Source organism: Eretmochelys imbricata, chromosome 5, assembly GCF_965152235.1.
Source record: "Eretmochelys imbricata isolate rEreImb1 chromosome 5, rEreImb1.hap1, whole genome shotgun sequence".
NCBI classification, from domain to species: domain Eukaryota; kingdom Metazoa; phylum Chordata; order Testudines; family Cheloniidae; genus Eretmochelys; species Eretmochelys imbricata.
Genome location: NC_135576.1, coordinates 9952329 through 9970042, shown reverse-complemented (window position 1 = coordinate 9970042; position 17714 = coordinate 9952329). Strand labels below are relative to the sequence as shown.

General features: G+C 40.1%; 1 protein-coding gene across 4 annotated transcripts in view; it reads right to left on the bottom strand.

Moving 5' to 3' along the window:
* PIK3C3 (phosphatidylinositol 3-kinase catalytic subunit type 3) overlaps nt 1-17714 on the bottom strand; it is a 135670-nt gene that overhangs the window by 17331 nt on the left and 100625 nt on the right. For 3 of the 4 annotated variants that reach the window (XR_013346106.1, XM_077816629.1, XM_077816630.1), the window contains one exon: nt 14267-14357. Coding sequence is in view for 2 of the 4 variants with exons in the window: in XM_077816629.1 (XP_077672755.1) it covers nt 14267-14357 (91 nt within the window). In the remaining 2 variants the exon portion in view is untranslated. Of the gene's footprint in view, nt 1-7245; nt 7382-14266; nt 14358-17714 lie in introns of all 4 variants that reach the window. The other variant, XR_013346105.1, reaches the window with a different exon arrangement.

Sequence of the window (17714 nt, the reverse complement as noted above, 5' to 3'; positions counted from 1 at the left end):
AGATTTTTACACCAGAAGGGACCAATAAATAATCTCGTCTGAACTCCCGTACATTACAGGCCATTACATTTCACCCAGTTATTCCTATATTCAGCCTAATAACTTGTGTTTGACTAAAGCATACCTTTAGGAAAGAGATCCAGGTTGATTTCAAGACCTCAAGAGATAGAGAATCCACCACTTGACTTGGCAGTTTGTGCCAATGGTTAATCACACTCACTGTTAAAAACCTGTGCTTGAAGTGAATTAGTAACCTGGGGGGCGACTTCAAGCCTCAAATTTTCAAGATGTTTTGCAAAACTTGAGTTAGCTCTTTAGGGCAATATGTTATCACTATTTAATGCTTATCCAAAGCTGCTTGAATGCTCCACATAGTTAAATGAGAAAAGATACCAATGTTCACATTTTCACTGAATAGTACATATGACAAGCTTTTCCCCTAAACACTCTGATAGTTATTTCACAGACTAATTGTAAGTCAGTCATTGTGAAAGCTGCCTGCTACCTGTGCCTCCAGCAAGGTTAAGTACCACTGCAGGTGTTGACTACGATTAGCTACTTAATAATTTGATCACTGGAATACAGAATTACTCATTGCAAAGTCAGCTAGTGACATTTTTAAGACACCGGTGTGCCTACAACTGAGTAACATCCTCTAGATCAGTGGTTTTCAATGGGTTTTTCATTTGCAGACCCCTACAAAGTTTCAAATGGAGGTGCAGACCCCTTTGGAAATCTTAAGACATAGTCTTCAGACCCCAATGGTCCACAGACCACAGGTTGAAAACCACTGCTCTAGATCAGTGGTTCCCAAACTTGTTCTGCTGCTTGTACAGGGAAAGCCCCTGGCGGGGTGAGCGGTTTGTTTATCTGCCGCGTCTGCAGGTTCGGCTGATCGCGGCTCCCAGTGGCCACGGTTCGCTGCTCCAGGCCAAGGGGAGCTGCTGGAAGCAGCGCGGGCTGAAGGATGTACTCGCTGCCGCTTCCAGCGGCTCACATTGGCCTGGAGCAGCAAACCGCAGCCACTGGGAGCCGCGATCGGCCGAACCTGTGGACACGGCAGGTAAACAAACTGGCCTGCCCCGCCTGGAGCTTTCCCTGCACGAGCGGCGGAACAAGTTTGGGAACCACTGCTCTAGATGAAAAAGCAGTGTGTCTTTTGATTAAGCCGTATAGTACACATGTACATACATACCAGGAGCACCATTGCTAGGACTTAAAGAAAGGCATTTGATATCAAATTCTATACAGAAACAATAATGCTTTGTGCAGGGATTTTTTCCGTTTTGCATCTAAAGTTGTTAATGACAGTCAGCATTCAGTGTTCAAGATGGAGAATCTAGTCTTAAGTTTCTGCCTTGACTCCTACCACACGTCACAGTTCCCTGAACATGGGCATTGTCTGGTTATCTCTGCTCTACAGTATTATGTCAAAATAGTTAATTCTTTCACCTATTCACATGTTTCTTGCATTCACGTGGAGAGATTTACCGAGGTGGTGTTCTGGAGAGGACCACATCTTTTGTCTTTGGTCAAAAATCCTACCATATGGAATAGACTACACTTTCTATGAAAGCATCTAGAGTTTTCTGTAAGGTTTCCTCTACAGCTGCAGTTTTTACAGAGAGGGATGGAAAAATCAAATAGGTTGCTTACCTATAACTGGTTCTTTGAGATGTGTGGTCCATATCTGTATTTCACTGAGGGGTTATGTGCATGTGCCAGGAGGCAGAGTTTTTGAAAACAGTACTGTGTGGCAGTCCTCACATGTGCCCTGTGCCACTTCGTGGTCTCACCCAAGGCAATAAAGGGCACAGCGTGCTGCCGACACCTCCTGTTCCTTCTCTACCACACAGCTGTTGAATCTACAGCAGAGGGGAAGCAGGCTGGGTCTGGAATACAGAGAGGGACCACACTTCTCGAAGAAGCTTCAGTTACAGGTAAGTAACATTGTTTTCTTTTTTGAGTGATGGTCCCTATTGTATTTCACTGAGGGTGATTAGCAAACAGTACCTATGTAGGAGGAGACTGTGGAATGGAGGACTGCTGCTCCAAACGAAGCATCAAATCATGGACTACAACATAGCATGTGGAAGAGGTGTGCAGTGAATTCCACGTGGCTACCCTGCATATGTCTGCGAGGGGCAAATTGTGGAGTGTGGCCATAGCTGATGCTTGCACTCTGGTGGAATAGGCCCGCATCCCTTCAAGTGGGGATTGTCCCAATTACTGATAGCAATGTGTAATGCACCCTGAGACCACACTTGGAGATTCTTTGGCTGGAAATGGCTTGCCCTATCATTCTCTCCGCTATGGCAACAAAAAGCTGAGGAGATTTCCAAAAGGGTTTTGTCCTCTTAAGATAAAAAGCCAATGCCCTTCAAACATCTAATGAGTGAAGCCTTCTTTCCTCATTCGAGGCATGAGGAAGAAGGTAAGTAAAAGCATGTGTTGATTGAGGTGGAATTGGGAAACCACCTTGGGCAGGAACTTGGGGGGAAGTCAGAGAGACCTTATCTTTATGGAAAGTGATGAAAGGTGGGCTAGCAATCACGGTTTCCAGTTCGCCAACCCTCCTAGCCAATTTAATGGTGATGAGGAAAGAGACTTTCATGGAAAGGAGAGAGTGACCATGAGGCCATAAGTTCAAAGGGGGCAGACGTCAACAAGGTGAGGACAAGGTTAAGGTCCCATAAGGGGGGAGGGGAATAGGTTGAATGGGAGGGTATTTTCATAGAAGGCCCTTCCAGAACCATTCAGTTAATGGCCGTCCACCGGCAGGTGAAAAGCGCTAATGGCAGCTGCATGCACCTTAATGGAACTGAGGGCCAGTCCCAAGTCCTTCAGATAAAGAAAATATTCCAAGAGTCGTGGGACGCCCACTGCTTCAGGGACAAGGTTCTGCCAGGTAGCCCTGGCAATGAAAAGTGTCCGTTTGGCTACATACGAACATCTTGTGGACTCCGTTCTGATGCTTGAGAGAACATCTCACACTTCCAGAGAGCATTCCTGCGCTAGTGGAGTGTCCATCAAAAACCAAACCGTCAGGTGGAGCGTGCGCGGGTTAGGGTAAAAGTCTGCTATTGTTTGGGTCAGTAGCTCCGGGAGCATCCAAAGCATGAGTGGCAGGTTCTTTGACATGCAGAGAAGTGGGAACCAATATTGGCAAGGCCAGAAAGGGGCGATCAGGATGGTTGTTGCTTTCTCCCATCTGATCTTGTGGATTATTCATAGTAGGAGGGCTGGAAGTGGGGGGTGTGGGGGAGGCATAATTTGTCTGGTCCGACCAATCGAGGACTAGGACGTCCCCTTATGATTGAGTTCCAGTCCCTCCCCTTGAACAACAACGGGTGCATTTGGTATTGTTGTGGGATGTGAAAAGATCCCTCACAGGGGTTTCCCATCAGCCAAAGATGTTCGTGATTACAGAGTCATGCAACTCCCATTTGTGGTCAATGGCAAAGTTTCTGCTGAGAGCATCAGCAATCACGTTCTGGGTGCTCGGTAGGTAGGCTGTTGTCAGAAGAATATAGTATGTGATGCACCATTCCCAAAGGTATGTAGCTTTCACACACATGGCTCAGGATCTTGTCTCCCCTTGCTTACGTAGAGGACTGTGGTGGTGTTGTCTGACATGACAAGAATGTGTCGGTCCTGGATGGTTGGTAGGAATGCCTGGCAAACTTTGCATGGTTACCAGAGTTCCAGTATGTTTATGTGCATCCTGGCCTCTCGTGTTGTTCAGGTGTCTGTGTCATGCAGTTGCACATCTGGGCACCCCAGCAAAAACAAGAACTAACATTACTTCCAGATTCCTGATTCCTACTACTGGATTGTTAATTAGTGGAAGTTAGTGAAGAACAGACAGCTTTAATGTAGTAATGTTCCCTACCAATCACAACAGGTCAGCCATCTCTTAAGCCATACTAGAGCTGACTTGTGGCATGGTACTGACTTACTGGAACATCCCAAATGCAAATCAGATGCCTCACATATGTTGCTTCATTGGTATGAAGCGCTGTCTAGTGATTAGAGCAGAGAATCTCTAGAGCTTATCTATTTATCCAATGTGTGTAAGACCTAATTGCCTCACAGATGTACTAAGAGAATTAGTTATTGCTGAAGTACTTTATACTGCCTCTTACCGAGGATCTCAAAGTACAAGAGTGAAGGATTATTAATAAGTTCCTCTTTCCTGAACCAAAGGACTCCCATTGACTTCAATGGGCACTGGATCAGGCTACCAGTTCTGCCAGTGATAAATTCTGTAACCTTAAGCAAATCCCTTCACCGACCTCCATTTTCCTGTCTGTAAAATGGGGGCATATTATAGACGCAGAAAATTTCAACCTGTGAAATATCAATGAAAAAAACAAAGCCTCCCCCTTTCCCTGTTTTCTGACAAACTCTCCTACTCATCTCAAAGAAGTGCTGTGCAGATTAGTTAATATTTGCACAGGGATTTGAACATGCAAAGTGCTTTATAAGTGCCAAGCATTATTATATTCTCCAGCAAGAAAATTGCTCCACTTGAATATCACTGCCTTTCTGCACATACTTAACTACCCATACTGTAGTTAACAACTGCTTGCTGGGGGCAGGGGGACTTTTCTAACATATTCTGGCCTATAAATGAAACAATAGTGACATCTACTGTAATCAGTGGACATTTGAAGCAGAGCTCAGTCAATTTGAGCACTGTATTCTTTAATGCTTGCTGAGTTCTGTGTGTCTCGATGAATCACTGATCCCTGATGTTTTCTAATTTAAAGGTCACATTTGCTATGAAGGACAGATACAAGCCATCTGGCTGTTCTGTTCAAAATGGGAGGCTTTTTTAAAAACTATTTTTCTAAGTGTGACAATGGTGTATGCTCCTTATATCTGGAGAATGATGATCCCCCTTTTGAGATATTGGCTTTGCAATTGGTTGCAGATTTCAATCATTATTAAAAAAAATATAGAATTGTCTCTTTTTGAAAAAAAACACCCCGCAATTAGCAATTACTGTAGCAGCTGCATTTTACTGAAAGCAAGCTGTGTTGGCAGGGAAACATAATAGGCATTTATATTATGATTACTAGTTATACAATGGCAGCGGAACATACATAGATTTTAAGGCAGTCCCTATTCTGGAAATCTTCAGATTTAGCAGAAACAGACCAAAAAAACCAAACAAACTGGAAGATTCAGAAAAAAGGGATTCCCTTGCCCGAGGCTGGGGGGGTGGGGTGTGTGCAGCACTGCGGAAAACTGCCTTTCCTTCTCATTCTAGTTTTAATTGTGTGACATTCTGTGGGCAACTAGGGGTGGGACATTGCGAGTGAGTTCCATGCAGAGGGATGGGGAAGCACGAAGCAGGTGCTAGTCGCTGTGACTGTTTCCTTTGTAAGTAGTGACGGGAGGAGAAGATGGGGAGACCAGAGGCAAGAAAGATTAAGGCTGCTAGTCTTCAGCTATGATCTCCAGAGCCATTTGTCACATGCTGAAGCATTTGCTATCATCAAATGCTGAGACTTCCTGCTAGTTGTAGTCAAGACTAGGAGTGCTCCCAAGGCTGCATGTTTGTTTTTGTTTTGTTTTTTGCTGGGGGTGGGGAGGGGCACTAGTCCAGTTTCATTGATTTACGTTTCCGTCGGCTAGGTGTTTCTATTCACTAAGTTTAGTTTTAGTCCTGCACAAATTTGAGGGGCAGCAAAACAGTTTTTTTCCCTGAGCCGGAGGAGGTTCACAGCCCTGGCATGTACTAATACATATATGGAAACAAGAATATTTTTAAAGTTGGAAAATTGGGGAAATTTTGACTTGGAAAGATCTCATTTAACTTTTTGAAGTGCTACCAACAAAATATGTAAAATTTAATTGTTTGAATCTGATATTAAACATGAAACTGTCCAATTAAGTTAGAATCAGTTTGCATGCAGAGAGGTCTGAACCTGAAAAAGATGGTTGTTATTGAAAATAAATAAAAAGACAGGGCCTGACTTTCAGAAGTACTGTACATTCACATCCCCAGCTGAAGTCACTGAGAGTTGTTGGTGCTTGAAAAATCAAGTCCATATAGTTCTGTATTTGCTGTCAGGGCCGCTAATGGGGTGGTGTGACCTAATGGTCAGTCAAGAATGGAGTCAGGGCCGCAGTCGGAAGTCAAGCCGAAGGTCAGAGTCAGGAGCCACACCAAGGGTCAGTGCCAGGGTAGGAATCAGGAGACACATCAAAGATTAAGACAGAATTGGAGTAAGAAGTCATGCCAAGGGTCAAGCTGCAGTCAGTCAAAAAGAGTGATAACAGGAGCGACAAGTGGGAACCAGGCAAAGAGGCAGAAAATTGATCTCAGAGGTCTGATCACCAGCAGACCTACCAACTAGTTGCTCAGAGAAGAGGTGGGATAGGAACAGGAAGCTTTATATCTAGTGGTGTCCAATCAGTAGTCTGCTGCTAGTCACCTGACTCAGCTGAGTCTCTGGGTGTAGCCTCTGGTAGTGGGGTATTTAGCTACAGTTCCCTCATCTGACTTTGCAGTGCAGTGGTACAGAGGACAAGGCTGTCACTCAGCCAGGCCAGGGTTCAAGACCCATAGCACCTGATAATTCTTCAGTTAGTTTTCCTATCTTGGCAAACAGCGAAAGTCACAATTTGGCTTCATTCTTTGAATAAAGAATGCAAAAGCATCTTCACAGATGAGATAGGCAGGAAGCCCTGCTCCACTTGCTCCGTCCTGTGCCATAAACCATGTCAAACAGGTGTAATCTATACTTATTTGACAGAAAGCTGTACATGACACATGCTACTATTTCCATTTTTTCTTCCCTATTCACATATTTCACAGCTATCGGACTCAAGTGATATCTGGGCAATTTGCTTTCAGTTAGATTTGAAGGTTGATTATAAACTTACATTCTGCCAGCTAGTCCCTTGAGATATAACACATGCTTCAGGAAAAAAAGATGATTCTTTGGAGAAAGCATCCTCAATTTATAAAGAACTTGCCTTCCTGTCCAAACCTCAGCTTGCTGATATTTTCCTCTTAATTCTTTATGCTTTTGCCAGTGAGAAGGAAAATACCATGTATATGGTGCTAGCAATGGTTTAGAGAGTCATAATTTTGAACCCCTGGTTTCTCAATTAAAGGCCATTTCTTGTGACAATCAAATGTTAATCTCAAAATAAGTATTTTCTGAAAAAAGTCTACTTACATTAATTAACTTTTTTTTTTTCAAAAATATTCTGTTATTTCACTATTACCGTAGTAAAATCAAAGACTGATTTCATTCCATGGAATCTGCTTTCATGCAGCTCCTTGTCAACCGACTGTGTCACATCCTGATTTGCACGAACAGGAAAAAAAGGGACACTGTGCTCACAATTCATCTGCATACACCTACAGGGAATATAGCAAATGCACCTTCTTAGTACGTGCTTTGTTTATTCATAGAAAGGTGGTGGTGGTGGTGAAGGTGAAGTACAAGAATGAAAGGAAACTCAATCTGTAAAAAAAATGGCAGCTCAGAGTTTGTTTGTATTCTGTTTTAAATTGATTTTTATACTGTGCCATAATGATGAACATAACATCAGGGCTGAAGAAAGAAACTTTTATATTAAGAGGTGTTTTAAAAAATCTAATTCTTTTTCTTTTTTTTTTTTTTTTAAATAGAATAGAGTATTCTCAAGCTGGCGGTGGGGAGCTAAAGAAGGATTTTTGGTGAAGTCCTCACCCACAAACCAGTAATAAATAAGAGATATGAGATTGCTGATACCTTACACACATGCACTGAATACCAAGTGGATTACTGCGGTCATGTACACAATCCCAACTCCTCCCACATATACTGAGAATGTATTCTTTGTCAGGTCATATGCAAAGTTTGCAGGTTAGACTTGAACCCATAGCCATCTGGCAGCATGGTGTCTTAACTTCTCAGACATCTCTCTGGTCACAAACATGCTTGCATAACAAAATCTTTCCTTCCATCAGTGAGCTTCATAGTCCCTGCACCCTCAACATGTATTGTTCACTGGAAATGAAGAGCTGTAATATAGCCATAGGGTCACCTCCATTAGCTTTAGATAAAAGTAGAGTAATTTCAGATGTCTAAAGATAAACATGTTCCTTTGTCTTCTAGTCCCCGCCATCTCTATCTATATAGACATAGTATTGTTGGAGCAATTTACACCCATTGATATTAACAGTATTACAGTTAAAAAGAAAAGGAGGACTTGTGGCACCTTAGAGACTAACAAATTTATTTGAGCATAAGCTTTCGTGAGCTACAGCTCACTTCATCGGCTGCATTCAGTGGAAAATACAGTGGGGAGATTTATAGACACAGAGCATATGAAACAACGGGTGTTACCATACACGCTGTAATGAGAGTGATCAGGTAAGGTGAGCTATTACCAGCAGGAGAGCGGGGGTGGGGGGAAACCTTTTGTAGTGATAATCAAGGTGGGCCATTTCCAGCAGTTGATAAGAACATCTGAGGAACAGCGTGAGTGTGTGTGCGCGCGCGTCTGTGTGGGGGGGATAATTTTACTTTGTGTAATGACCCATCCACTCCCAGTCTTTATTCAAGACTAAGTTAATTGTATCCAGTTTGCAAATTAATTCCAATTCAGCAGTCTCTCGTTGGAGTCTGTTTTTGAAGTTTTTTTGTTGAAGAATTACGACTTTTAGGTCTGTAATCGAGTGACCAAAGAGATTGAAGTGTTCTCCGACTGGTTTTTGAATGTTATAATTCTTGACGTCTGATTTGTGTCCATTTATTCTTTTACGCAGAGACTGTCCGGTTTGGCCAATGTACATGGCAGAGGGGCATTGCTGGCACATGATGGCATATATCACATTGGTAGATGTGCAGGTGAAGGAGCTTCTGATAGTGTGGATGATGTGATGAGGCCCTATGATGGTCTCCCCTGAATAGATATGTGAACACAGTTGGCAACGGGCTTTGTTGCAAGGATAGGTTCCTGGGTTAGTGTTTTTGTTGTGTGGTGTGTGGTTGCTGGAGAGTATTTGCTTCAGGTTGGGGGGCTGTCTGTAAGCAAGGACTGGCCTGTCTCCCAAGATCTGTGAGAGTGATGGGTCGTCCTTCAGGATAGGTTGTAGATCCTTGATGATGCACTGGAGAGGTTTTTCCACTGAATGCATCCGATGAAGTGAGCTGTAGCTCACGAAAGCTTATGCTCAAATAAATTTGTTAGTCTCTAAGGTGCCACAAGTACTCCTTTTCTTTTTGCGGATACAGACTAACACAGCTGCTACTCTGAAACCAGTATTACAGTTGTGTCTACTGAAATACTTCAATGTTCTGGATCACTATAGCAACTGAATTCTTCATTACAATAATTAAAGCGGACAACCCTCTTCAGTAAGCGTTTCTTGCTTCAGGATAATGAGCATCAGCTTTTTTAAAAAAATGCCTTCTACTTTCCTTAACCCACACACATTTCATTATAGTTTCACCACCAAAATAATTAAAAAAAATTTCTTTTTCCTCTTCAAGTTTAAAAGAGGGTTAACCTAAACATTATTTCCTTGCTGAGTTTACTTCATTACTTCAGCCAACCCAGCAGATGAGCATGTTTTTCCTGTCTGAATACAGCCCTGATGGATCACTAGCCCATCATTAAAAGTATAGCCATTGTAAAACTGAGAACAGCAGAATCTGAGTACTTCAGTACGAAATGAGAAAATGCTGGCTGTGAACTTCCATCCGCATTAAGAGGCAGAGGGGATTTGTTAGATAAACAAAATGTTTTTAAATCTTCACCTCAATCTTCCATGAAAGTGAAATTATGGCTGAAATGGCTATTGACTTTACTCAGACACCAAAGGTAATTTAATTTTACAGGTCAGTCCAAAACGGATCTTTAGCTAATTTGAGTTTCTTGAAATATATATGGATTTTTTGTTTAAAGCTGTAAAAAAAAAAAAAAAAAAAAACACAACCCTGAAAACATCTATTTAATTCTCTTACAGTGAGGTACAGTATTATCTTGTTAAATGACTCTGAACGAACTTTTCTCTCAACCTAAGAAAGGTAAAACAGCTAGTTCCTTTTTTATTAGTATTAAAAAACTCTCATAACTGATGTCAGACCGGCCACTGCATGTTTAGTAATTGTAATACAGGTATTTCCACAACAACAATCTTGTCTTAAATCTAGCAGTGATTTACACACATTCTACAGGGTACCACGATAATGTTTCTGATCCTACCTGATTTTTCATAAACTTTTAGCTAACAGTGTATAATTATTTTTCCCTTAAAGTAAAAATGAAGTCAACACACCCAGAGTATAGAATCTCTCCAAAAATCAATGTCACTGTAGCTTTGGATAAAACTATAGATTTTTTGGTAGGTCATGAAGCCAATTTCTGCCTTGAAGAGAGGAAGTAGGTTTAAATTTTTCTTAAAGATGATGGGATCCTTTTATGAAATGGAATTCTCGCACAAAATTTAGTAGTGAATTCAAACTATAAGCATTAAAATCCATGAGAAGGAATGGTTCTCTTGGCTTCTAAGCAGTAAAGTGTTTTGAACCTATAGAAATTTGTTTGAAAACCTGAATGCTGACACACAAGGACGAAAAAAAAACAAAAAAACCCAAATAACCATGTAAGAAAAATGTGATTAATAAAGAAGTAGCAACAAAATTGAACAAATAAATTCAATCTAACAAAGGAACTTTAGTTATTCTTTTGAGAATATCAAGAGTGAATCCAGACCATCTTACAGAACTGGTGAATACCTTGCTGTGCTGAGAAAACAGGATGACTTTAATATGCCCTGCTACTGTAGGTTTTTTTTTTTTTTTGCTTAACCAATAGTTGTAAGCACTGTATTTCCCTTCCCAACAAAGCAGCATTTCAAATGATGGAACTGATGTGCTTTTCTTTTAAAGTATTCATTAAATAGGTTGTGGGTACTGTTTCAGTTCTAGTATTTTATTGCAAGAGGAAGCAAGGAGGGAGAAACCCCAGGACAGTGCATCTTATGAAAGATGTAGATGCCAAGGTATTAATAAGGAGCAAGAATGCTATATCCTAACTGGCAAAGAACACTGGAAGATTCAGTTTGATAAAAGCAATGTCAGGAAGCTCACAAGAGAATGTCCAAGGAGAGAATGAATACTATTAAGTCAAGCAACAGTGAACTGCTGACAGAGATGAATGAGATTAAAGTAAGTGGTATGTCAGAACCTAAAGGCTACAGATGAGAAAAGGACCAAGACTTTTGAAATTTGGTACGACTGCCAATTATATTTCTTGATTGTTTCAGTCAATGACAAAAATACCCAAAAACCTTGCACCAGAAACCCATAGGTTCTTGAAACCAGAATCTGACTTTAAATAGCCCAGTCAGAGGGAATTCACTTGGGATGTTGGAGACCTAGAGTTCAAGTTCCTGCTCTGCCCAATTCAGACCATTTGGCTACCAGCTATTCTGTGGTAAGGGTCTTTTTTTTCCCCACATCATATTTCAAAAGGTCTTTTTCTTGCTGATATGGAAGAAAAAAGTTCTGAAACCTTGATTTTTTTTTGTGAAACAGAACTGTGCTTTTTTGACCAGCCCTACTGAAAAGAGATTGAGCAAATTCTCTGGTGTTACAGAAGAAGCCTGCAGCAGAAGTGGCATTAGAACACAAACCTCTTGGATCCCGCAAGTCCAGTGACTTCAGTTAAAAAAAAAAAAAAAAATCTTTTCCTTTAATGATGCAGTGAACTTTATTCTACTTTAAAAAATTCTTTGGATAACATTGGTTATATTAAAACATGAAAAAGTGTCCATTAAAAATAAAATTCTGACTCTCTCTGCATTATGGAGAACTCTCAACAGCCTACTGTGTTGATAGAAAACTACTGTTGATGATGACAAATATGGAATATAAGTCCCTTTTAACATTCTCTTTATTGCATATATACCCCCTAAAGTCTTGCATAGAACTAAGACAACAGATACCTTGATTTACAGTGGAGGTTATCAAAAAGCCAACATTTACCTACACTACCACTGTAACATAATTAGTGCTCTACCAAATTCACAGTCCATTTTGGTCAATTTCACGGTCATAGGATTTTAAAAATCGTAAATTTCATAATTTAGCTATTTAAATCTGAATTTCACTGTATTGTAATTGGAGGGGTCCTGACCCCAAAAGGAGTTGTGGAAGGGTCGCAAGGTTATTGTAGGGGGGTTGCAGTACTGCTACCCTTACGTCTGCGCGGCTGCTGGCAGCGGTGCTGCCTTCAGAGCTGGGCGGCTGGAGAGTGGCAGCGGCTGGCCGGGAGCCCAGCTCAGAAGCTGGAGCCTCTGCCAGCAGCAGCGCAGAAGTAAGGATGGCCTGGTGTGGGATTGCCACCCTTACTTCTGTGCTGCTGCCTGAAGAGCTGGGCCCTCAGTCAGCAGCCGCCACTCTCTGGCCACCCAGCTCTGAAGGAAGCAGTGCAGAAGTAATGGTGGCATGATATGGTTTTGCCACACTTACTTCTGCGTTGCTGCTGGCGGGGCGCTGCCTTCAGAGCTGTGCACCCGGCCAACAGCCGCTGATCTCTGGCCTCCCAGTTCTGAAGGCAGTGCAGAAGTAAGGGTGACAATACTGTGACCCCCCCGGCCCCTAAAATAACCTTGTGACCCCCCCCGGACTAACATTTATATGAATAAGAATACTCCAAGGTAGAACAGTTAATGTAACTTTTTTTTAAAAAAAACCTCATGCTTCAGAGATTAAACCAATTTAACTAGTGGGGTGTTGACCTCTGACTGTTTCTTATGCTTCCTAACTAACCTTAAGCTCGCTAGATGCAGGATGACACTATAGCAGTATAATATTGACCAGTGTGGATCGCTTATTAGCTTGGAACACGCCTAATGGCAAGTAGGTGAACTTAAGTAACTGGATTATTATACTTGCTACTATTAGGGGCCTATAGTATTAGTGTGAAGCCTTATGGTATTAGTTATGCTAAAAATTGATTTTAATAGGAATATAATAGGCCTAAAGAGATATCCAAAGGTCAAACTCTATACACTCATTCTGAGAGACAAACAAGTGACCACAAATGAGTACAGTATACCACAGGATTCCACAAGAAGGGTGAGTGGGAGGGGGCTTTAGCAATTGGGTTTCTATGCAGTAAGCAGAAGTTAGAGCACATTTATATATAGGAATTAAGAAATGTGTCTTGTAGTTTATTAATATTAATGACTATAGGAATGGTTATGACACTCAGAAGGCCACATATGGATAATGGAAGGGAGACAATTTTGTCATGGTCACCAAAAGTGGTCAAATATTGTTATGCATCTGAAAAGTTACCTAAATATGGGGTATAAAATATCCTGTCTAGTTCCCTATTTTTAAGTTCCTCTGGGCTCTTAATTGGTATCAACTGATCCACGGACTTCTGTGTGCTGCTCCACTTACTGATTCTTCATCCCTATATAAGTCTTTTCTTTTAGAGTGTAAGTATGAAATGAGATTAATTATCTCTACTATGTTGGGTACATGGGTTCTCTCGATAGGTTTGTGCTGTCTAGCCATTTTATGCAGTATAATTATCTAGTTTCTTTGTAAAGTTATAACTGAATCTATACAACTCTATCACAAATTACATCAATCCCTTAAAGAAAAAGAAGAGTTTCTGAGAGAAACTTGTGTAGCCTACCTTGGGAAAGAACTTGTGATAATCAATGGACATTACAAGGGTGGAAAATATCTAGTGTCATTATTTAACATGGCTACTGGGGATTAAGAGGAGACCTTCATGGGGCAGTAGTTTCTCTCACATTTAACGAACAAGAGGTTTCCTGCATCTTTCTCAGAAACATCTGGTATTTGCCACTGTCACATTGGCTACTAGACTAGATGGACCACAGTTCTTATCCAGTATGGCAATCCCTACATTCTTATGAACATAACAGATTGTATGCACGAGGTGTTGAAACTCCATCTATTTATACATATTAGTTAAACTACACTAGTCCCTCTAAATGGTAGAACCCCATTATTTGGGACAGTAGACTGGATTATGGACTAATATGCGTACAATAGCGAATATTCTTGTGCTTGCAGGTGAATGCACTCAATAGATATTTTCCATCTCTAACTTCAGTGATTCTATGAATTGCCTGAGATCCATTATCTTGGCAATGAGTAGTCCAGAGGTCATAATTACATGTAAATTGCCCTTTCTGAACTACTTAAAAACATTATGAAGTACACAATCTGTTTACTCTATCTAATAAATAAAGTTTTGTGGTTACCTTTTTCACAGTCTTGTCAGGTTCAAGAGCAATATCTGGAATGTTTGCATCCACCATGAGGGAAAACAAGTTCAAGATCAAGTTGGAATACCTAACGAGAAGAGCAGAATAAGTAAGGAACATTTTGTGGACAACAGTCTCCTGTATTAGTCTTTTCCCTTATCTAAAATATTTCTCACACACCACCTCCAACATAGGCAATGTGAGTTGGTAATGCTCAAAAGAGATGATCTGCACATAACATATTAGTTGGGTATGTATTCTTGTTATGAATGCAATGGCCCTGCAGTTTGCTCTGTATTGAAAACTAACTTTTGTATCTCAAAAGCTAGAGCACAGATATGCTCAATATTTTTTTCCTTTTAAACATCTAAAAACATTGAGGAATATAAAACTGGAGATCTATGTAATACAGATTATAGCAGCAAATATTTCTGGAGTCAAGAACATTAATCTCTTTTGTACCTTTCTATTCCACCTGACATACAGAAGTACGCTAGATTAAAGGGACCCCAAAGTGTATTCTTTAAAACAGGGACATTCCATGCAACAGTGATATCTACTTAAATTAAGTCTTAAAAATTGAAGTCTTTAAATTAAAAAAGATTTTTAAAGATGTCGTATGGGAGGTTGTCTAAATAGGATGAGTATGTCCCTTAACCACCTGGTTTAACCGGAGTTAAGGCTGCAGCTGCTCAGTGAATCTGTAATAACTTGCGTAAGTATGCTGCACATCTGAAACACAAAAGGTAATTTATCACCATTAAAAAGAAGCAGCCCTGTCAGAGTTCCAATTTAACATGCTGTGGTTGGAAGTACTCATGAATTTTTTTTTAAAGGCCACCATTTTGCCATTGCAGGAAATTAACTGCAAGTCACTGTTTCAGAGAATAATTTTCAAGCTGTTCAACAAACTGGAACCTTCTTTACTCTAGCCACAGAACTATTTTTCCCGCCTTTTGGAAGATGCCTTTTATAAAAGCATTTTAGGAGCTTAGAAGGTGATGGTGATGGAAAGGAAATTCAAAATAGCAAAATAATTTTAGCACAGCTTCTGAATACAAATAAGACAACAATCATATGTATTACTGTGTAAATTGTCATTTTAGTATCATACAAAAGAAGAAAGGACAGGATTAATCTCCAAAGAAAACAATCAGATCATAAAACCATATTTCTTTTTACGAACTAACAGTACCCTCTTATGGATCAAAATTTTTACGTTTTCATTGTGTGCAAACCTAAGTAGTTTGATTATATGCAGAGCTGATAATCACTGCCTACAGTTTAGGTTGCCTGACACTTTCCATTATGAGACCTATTTTATAAATTATGAACTTTGCAAAGTTTAATCATTCAGGCTGAAGTTTTCAATGCTCAGCGTCTGCCTCAAGCTGGGTTTTTTTTTTGGCAGGGGGCAGAGGAGGAAGCAGGATTTCTTGTAAACTGTTAAAACAACATTAGGGAAAGATAAGTTTTGGATATCTTAAAAAAAAAAAATCTAACAATCGTTATGCTGAGACGCTCTATTGCTCTATTCCCTTTTTAAAGCTGGGCCACGATATTCAGCAGAGCAGTTGCCTGGGTGTTAGGGATGTCTCTTTTGTAATCCCCATAAAAACGTGCCCATATTTGTCCAAGTTGTAAGCCTTTGAATCATCTCAGTTCCCACATGCTCAGCAGATGCCCATTAGAGTTTGGCACTCAATTCTCTGCAGGTTCTGTACTGAGCATACTCCAGCTAAGCATTGCAATTTGTCCAATGCAAAATCCCCTTTTGTGAATCTAGCCCTAAAACCAAAATATTCAGCAATTGCATTTCAAAACCCTTTTCTGTACACTGTTGTTATTTTTGCCAGTTCTCTGTTCTCAGGAATCCAACCAATCATGGAATGCCATCTAAAAATATCATATTTTATTTTTAATATTTATGTACTTTTAAAATTTGTGAAATGTATATTATATGGATTGGACAGTTTACCTCATTAATATCCAAAGTTTCAAAGAGCTGCATGAGCCCCAAGACCATTGTTATCTGCATACTAATACCTAAAAAGTATTCTACAAACTCCACTCTCTTTTATAGGCAGAAGCAAGATTCTTTAACAAACCTCACATTTTCATATTTTAAGTGGTTTTTACAGAAAAAAATGGTCTTGCCTTCTTTCTACCATAAATATTTAAATAACCCTTCTGAATTAGTTGAAATATAATCTTAAATTTGACACTTTTTTTTTTTGTTTCTTCAACTATCCTTAACATGTTTTATTTTTCCGAACCAGATTGTTTATACTTTAAAAGCTACAAGCTTTCTGCTGCTCTGTGCCCTTGCTCAGGCAAACTAGACTGTTTTGCCCTTCTGTCTATTTGGATTTTACTGGCATGCATTTCAACTGCAGCCCTTCCAACTGTTTCTATATTTCCCACTTCTATGCACTTGATTTCAAATACATCATAAAAACACTATAAAAACTCCTTAGACAATTTCAGATTCCTTCAACGTCAGCTTTCCTAAAGACACAGGCTCATGTTATTTCTGCTGTGCTCTTATAAGCATTTCAGATCAAATCAAATTGTTAACATTACATCCTAAACGTACCTCAATTTTAATCGTATTATTTATTACAGGCTTCTTTCCCGACTGGGGTCCAAAACTAGTTGAGCCTTAGGCTCTTCAATAAACCATGCAAGAATGCAGTACTCCATAAGCTAACTTCAAGGCACATGTTCCTAACAATATGGGGATAGGGCTGAAAAATGTGAGAATCTCTATCATTATGCATTTAAAGCCCTGATTTTCTTGGCCTTCAACTCCTACAAAAACCAAGGATGAGTTCACAGAGGGATCACATTGGCCTGAGGTCTGATTTCCCTGAAACCAAAAAGGAATCAGTAACAATTTTAAAAGTCCAGTATCTTAAAAATCACCAGTGTCATTTACAACTTTTGAACTACGTACACTATTTGTTCCTACTCCTGGCAAGCTGAGTCATTAAGTGAACCCCGCACCATTCCAATTACCATCTTATATTTTTTTCTCCATTCTTCTGCCTCACTTGCTATGATTAGCATTCAGCAACACTAGCACTCCAAACAAAATCTTTGAAACTGTTTCCAAGCTTTCAATCTATGAAGCACAAATCATTGGCTCTAAATATAAGAGATAATTTGGCTGCTTAAAAAAAAAAAAATCACACCCCCATCACCGTTGAGTTAGAAAGAAATTATAAATTCCATCCACGCTGACTCAATTTTAAATTTGGATTTCTCACAACTTATCAGGCCTAATCACACTTATGTGGATCAATGAAAACACTTTCAGGACCAGTACAAGCACTTTACAGGCACTGGTCCTGAATTCATGTTCAGGAGAAAAAAAAGTCTAAATTTATGTCAGACTCTTTACTCAGAAAGCCTCAATCAATTAAAACAAAACAAAAACAAAGCA